The sequence below is a fragment of the Athene noctua genome, chromosome 1, assembly GCF_965140245.1.
Source record: "Athene noctua chromosome 1, bAthNoc1.hap1.1, whole genome shotgun sequence".
NCBI lineage: Eukaryota > Metazoa > Chordata > Aves > Strigiformes > Strigidae > Athene > Athene noctua.
The window spans coordinates 170,305,794-170,311,793 of record NC_134037.1 but is presented as its reverse complement, the minus strand read 5'-3'; the positions used below and the strand labels follow the sequence as shown (position 1 = coordinate 170,311,793).

At 41.8% G+C, this 6,000-nt stretch overlaps 1 protein-coding gene across 8 annotated transcripts in view; it reads right to left on the bottom strand.

Moving 5' to 3' along the window:
- Window positions 1–1,577: 1,577 nt before the first annotated feature.
- The window catches only part of BCOR (BCL6 corepressor), a 59,225-nt gene continuing 54,802 nt past the window's right edge, over window positions 1,578–6,000 (bottom strand). For all 8 annotated transcript variants that reach the window (XM_074905262.1, XM_074905243.1, XM_074905232.1 and 5 more), the window contains 4 exons: window positions 5,456–5,601; window positions 4,213–4,290; window positions 3,853–4,003; window positions 1,578–2,678 (listed from right to left, as the gene is read on the bottom strand). In XM_074905262.1, coding sequence (XP_074761363.1) covers window positions 2,384–2,678; window positions 3,853–4,003; window positions 4,213–4,290; window positions 5,456–5,601 — 670 coding nt within the window. In that variant the 3' untranslated portion in view covers window positions 1,578–2,383. The remainder of the gene's footprint in view (window positions 2,679–3,852; window positions 4,004–4,212; window positions 4,291–5,455; window positions 5,602–6,000) is intronic.

The following is a 6,000-nucleotide window of genomic DNA, read 5'->3' as shown; positions in this document are numbered from 1 at the left end:
AGAAAGCTGACTAAGCGGAGACATTTGGGGAGCACGTGCTCAAGATCATTTGAGGAGGAGCTGGACATAAGAGGAAGACACGTCAATCTTGTTTGCCTGCAGGGCATGGCAACAAGTGAGGTATCTGCCACGCACCCCTGGAAGTGGTACGAAGCTGATTTATGCTCAGTTCAAACCATCCAAGCATTACACAGCTGATCAGATAAAGGTGTCTGTAACAATTGCTTTTAACATTCTCCCTTGCCTTAAGTTTTTCTGGCCTACCTCTGCCTTCTTGGAAAATCAGGGTGTAAAACCAGCCAGCACTGGAGAGTAGGCATGTCCATGTTTCAGTTCCTTGCAAAGCTGAAGGCTGGTTTAAAAGGAAACCCAGGGGGGGTGTGTGAGCTGTACAGGAAATACCATCATCCTTCTAATCCAAAGTCTGAAGAAAGATGTCAGTGGTTGTATTAGGACTAAAAATTCCCTGTCCTGTGTTGAAATGGGATTTCAGCTGCCAGCAGCAGACAGCTGCCGGGCCCCTTTCCCACTTCTTGACTCAGCTACAAAACCACCTTACCTCCAGAAGCAGCCCCACTGTAAGCCACGCAGTACAAATGTTTGGCAAAAGACTTGATAGCAACACATCACAAGGCATCAGCTCTCCATCTTGCCCTCTAGGACACCTTCAGGAATGAGGTGTCCTTCTCCCTTACCTTCAGGATGAGGGTAATTCACACCCTTTCTTAAGCTTCTACGAGAGCAGAGATTTAACCTGCAGTACACTGTCCATTAATCACAACCTCTGAGCCTTACTGCTCCAGACAGAGAAACTTTTTCCCAGATGCTTTTCTCAGAAGGACCAGGTGCTCTGTTCAAGATCCTTTTGGTGGGTGTCCGGGCCCTCATCAGGAGAGCAGCACCATTTAGACATGTCAGCTGAAGCATTTGGCTGTCACAGGACACACTAATGATAAAACAGCCCCAAAGCAAAGACTTTGTGTTCAAGGTAGAAACTTCTTTCCACAGGGGAAAGGCAGACCCAGTCCCTTAGGAGAGGGCCTGCCCAAGCCCTGGGAGCCCAACCTCTTAAGATGCAAGTTCACAAGCTGTGCAAAAGCAGCATTCTGCTCACTGTCGCTTCAGATCCCCGCAAAGGGTGCTCATAGCCTTAATGCTCCACATTACAACTAAAGCATTTACCCTGGTACTGTTTTCCTCTCCTCTGCAGACACCACTGAAAAGAGAATTCAGTCGATTCAACTTAAAACGATGACAAAGGAGGAAAAATAATTGAACCTATTCACAATTCTTCAACTAAAAGGCAATGCAGAAAGTATTGTGAATGCCGCTTTTAAACCTCTGTCCCACAAAAGGTGCCTGTCTGATGTTTTCTTGTAACCTTGAATTTAGAAAGCCAATGCAGATTCTACCTCAGATTTCATCAGCTGCTCGCTGGCACCTGTGTCAGCTCTGCTTCGCTTCAGGAACGGCTTGTGGAGCCTCCTATCATAAACATTAATGAGTCGGAGCTCATTTCGCAACCAGGCACGGAATTAATGGGAGTCACTTTAGCCCCTTCATTTCTCAACAGTTTTATTGCCTTTAAGAAAATTTTTGTAAAATATAAATACAAAGGCAGGAGATTTACTTACAAAGTTAAAACACAGATCTCAAACATAAACACACAATTCAGAAAATTTAGTTTATGTACAGTTTCAAGCAACTTCAACATATGTTAGTTTTTCAATATTTTACAAGGTACAGAAAAAATAGTTCAAAGTCTTCTTTAAATAAAGAGCATAAAATGTTTAAACATATATAAACAATCCGGTTTGATGTGTGAAAACTAAATTTCACAGCTTTTAAATTAGGATATAAAAGTTCTTACAATTAGTTGATGCGTATGGATATGGTTTAATTTATATTACAAACTATTGAATTATATTCAATAGTGCTTACCTGGCCAAAGCAGGTAATTCTGTAAACAAAAAACCAAAAATAATATCACCAAGTGCCTTACTGAATTCTATCTCCCAAACAAGCCACATGACTTTGATCACATCACCTAGAAAAGTATGTTCTGTGTAATCAGTGCTTTGTATGAAACAAAGTCAATGTGTGGGTGTGTTCTTTAAAAAAAAAATGTGTTCCGAGTAATAACAAACTTATCCCAAAGCCTGTGTGCATTTAAAGAAACATTATATAACAATTTTGTAAAAACTGATTGAAGTTAAAAAAAAATTCTTCCAAAATCCATCCAACTGGAATTCAGATCTCTTATATAAAGGAAAGATATTTTCATATTTAATAGTGTCCTTTCTTTACAGAAACAATTGCATTTGAACACATATACATAAAGAAGTAACTGTATAGAGCACTGTACATTAAACGGCCTGATGGTTCACCAGAGGATGTCGAAGGGAGGTTCCTCGTGCAGATGCAACCAGTGAAGCGAGGAGCCAAGCAAAGTCTTGAGTTCGCTTGTAAACTCTACCAAGTCCAACAGCTCTTTGCTCTCCGGGTTAAAAGCTTCAAGGTCCGTAGCGCAAGAGAACAACTGGCTGAGGGAAGTCTGTTTGTAAAACTCTGCCTCTGTAATGGTGACGACTTCCAGATTGGGGAAATTGCAGCGGAAGATGCGAGATGACATTTTTAGCCTCTTCACCACGTCCGAGAGCAAAAGCCAGTTTCGTGGTCTGTGGAAGCGAAGGAGAAAGAGGCTCCAATAACCAACATTAAGTCACCAGCTTCTTGACTCTTCACTCTATAGCTGTGTGACAAACCCTCCCCGACTGTACCCGACTGTACGCACAGACAAACCCCCTGAAATCAAGGCCATTGCCCAGGAGGTCAAATAGAACAGATGTGCAGGCGCATACATATTTACTCATAGTACTGCTGCCCGCAACTTTGGGGAAGGAGGAGGACCAGGCATGCAAGGGTGCTGGAGCCTACAAACCCAGAGTTCATAAGCGCACACACAGGTCAGCGGCCATCCCGACAGCTGCTTCACACACAGTTGGGCTGAGCCCAACTCCCATTTAGGAAGTTAGGAAATGGCCTAGTTACAATCAGAAATTTCAGCACCTCTGACTTGCAGAGGTGTCAGTGCTAAATACAAGTCAACAGAGGGGTTTTCTCACATTGAGAATACAATTTTTTAATTCAGTCTTTGTACTTGTCCACTTCAGAGAACTTAAGTTACATCCATCACCCGAATAATAAAAACATGCTAAAATCCACATTCCTGCATGATTAATATTTAAAACTATTTTCCCCACAGCTGTCATCAAAAGTGGTGCAAATGACAAACAGTAACTGTTTACGAAACTAATTTTTATCTTGAATATAACAGATGATTAAATTTTCCAGGTCTTTGTTTATTATCAAGTACCATAGTATCTTCTGCAAGATGTTTATTTGTTTCACATGACTCAGGGCTTTAAACCAGTTTTGCTGCAAAGTCTAGAACAGCAGTAACGGTGTCATTTTGCCATCCACAAAAGCATGTCCACTCAGCAAAACAGAAAAGCCCATTAAGTAAAATTAAGAACACCTTACAAACATGATATCCAAATTTAAGTGCTAGAAGCACTTGTATTTGGTATGTTATACCATGATGCTTGCCCGGGATGAGGGAAGGAATCTCTGTTCAAACGTCATGTGTTCAGCTCAGGAGTATGGCACTCAAAACACAGCCCTTTCCCCCTCTCACCTCCCATTAGCTTATTTCTAAAAAGTCTGGCAGTTATGGTACTGCTCTCTCATTTACGTTAGATAAATGCAAATGCATTTCCCCACAGACACAAACTGCCATCCCAGGCAGATCGTCTCATCTATTTTTACCCTAAACCCTGCATTTGTTCTTACCCCTGAGAGAGACACACTTGAATGTTGTAACACGGCAAGGGAGGCTCATCCGAAAATTCAAATTCAAACACATCGCTAAAGCCATCTTCATCTTCATCACCTGGGCCAGGAGGATTTGCCAAGATGTCAAATCCAGATTCGTCTTTTGGATCTAAATAAAATTGAATACAGGTGCCAAGTCAGCATTGAAGAGATTGTTGCAGCTCTTGCTTTTTCTTCCAATAACGTGATCTGTAAATAAAATCAGTTTGCTTCCTTCCTAGCTTCCTCTACCACAAAAACAAAACAGCCCCCACCCCCACGTGCCACATGTTTTGAAAGTCTCCACATACAAAGAAATAAAGGGTAACATTTGCTCACCGCACACAGAGCTGCCATAGAAATCCCAGTACAAACCAGGGTCATCAACACTTCGACCTTGCAGGTCAGTTAAATACTCTGGAGAGGAAAAAACAACAACAAAAACATACTGATGAGAACAAAAAGCTGGCAAGTTTAGCAGACTGTGTGTCATACAGCCTCACTATGTATCCTCTGTATCTTCCATCAAAAAACCCCACATGGTATTCCTCATGCACAAGCTACAGACAACAGCATATACACATACATCACTCTCGCAAATATTTGTGGAATTCACTTTAATCTCCCATCGCATCTAATAATGACCCACCACATCAAATAATCAACCAAGGTCTAACAGGGACAGACCCAACCTTAAGCTTCAGAAACTGAGGGTGGAATTTTATTTTTGTGAAAGACAGGGTGTAACACACTTTTAGCTCGTCCAGTTATTCTGGACACCAACTTGGGGATGAAACAGCAACCCCAAAGAACTGATGGAAAAGGTTTTTCCACACAGGTATGTTCAGAAGACCTAATTCTTTTCTACAGACATAATTTAAGAGATTTGCTAGTTGAGTTGACGCAAAGATACTGGGATTCAAGACGCTAAGAAGTCCAAGATACTTGACTTTACTGTGCTTTCTACACTGCACCATTTAAACAGGTAAGTGGATGAGTACTTAAACTCATTGACTGTGAACACTGCAAACATCTTCAGAGGTAAGTTATTAGGGAATGAAAATGTCTTTATCAAAACTAACAGGAAAAAAAAATAAAACCATGTTAGAACATGGACATGTTTAAAGACAAGTGCCTTTAATACAGTTTTAGAACATTTCAGATACAAAATGAGACAGAATTTGCAAAATAACAGCTACTAGGAGGATAAAAAGCAATGGGAAACATAATTATATTTAACAAACAGCTATTCACTTTGGCAAGTTTCTTGTTTCTTGTTTCCACTTCAAGCAAAAAACTTAAGGCACTGAAACAGCCTGCTGACCTACCTACCTATCAGATCTGACACTGGCATAATCCTCATGACTTATTAAGAGTTTCAATCAGAAGGAGCCCCCACGCATGGCTATGCTTCCCACCTGCAGCCACCGCATTTTTGAAGGCAGAGAGGGAGCTACTGCAGCCTACCCTCACACTCCTTGGCGTGGAGCCATCCCTGCCAGGCGGCAGGGACTCTGGGGAGCCAGGGAACGGCCCCCTATTTGCCATGACCAGCAAAGCCCCAAGCAACATGGCCACAGACCTGTGAGGAAGGTCTCCATGAGCTCGCTGTGGGTCATTTTCACAATGGTCCTCCCAGAGTAGGTCGCAAGCGTTGGATCAGCACCGTAAGACAGTAACAGGCGGACAATTTCCAAGTGATCGTTTTCAACCGCATCATGGATTGGTCTAGGAACAAATAAAAAACATCATGGTGTTACATTTTGACTCAATTGTATTAAACAAATGTGTTTGAAAAGAAACTTCTTCGGATCAAAGTTATTTATAGCAAATAACACTATTAATACAGCTGCCAATCACCTCATTGTCAGTTTTACTTGCACATCATCCTCTCCCTTCTTGCCTTTTCACAGTTTGACTGCTTGGGGCAGATATTTCAGTTACATGTATTCATTGTCGTACGTATTTCGAGGGCTAGTAAAATAATTACACCACTGTAACAGAAAGCAGGAGTTTGCATGAAGCCTCACAAACATAATTTTGCTGCAAGTCACTCTACCGTTCCAAATCTCTGCCAATTTAACAGTGTGTGGTGGAGTAAGGCTCATTCAGCCTGCCTCTGGGCAA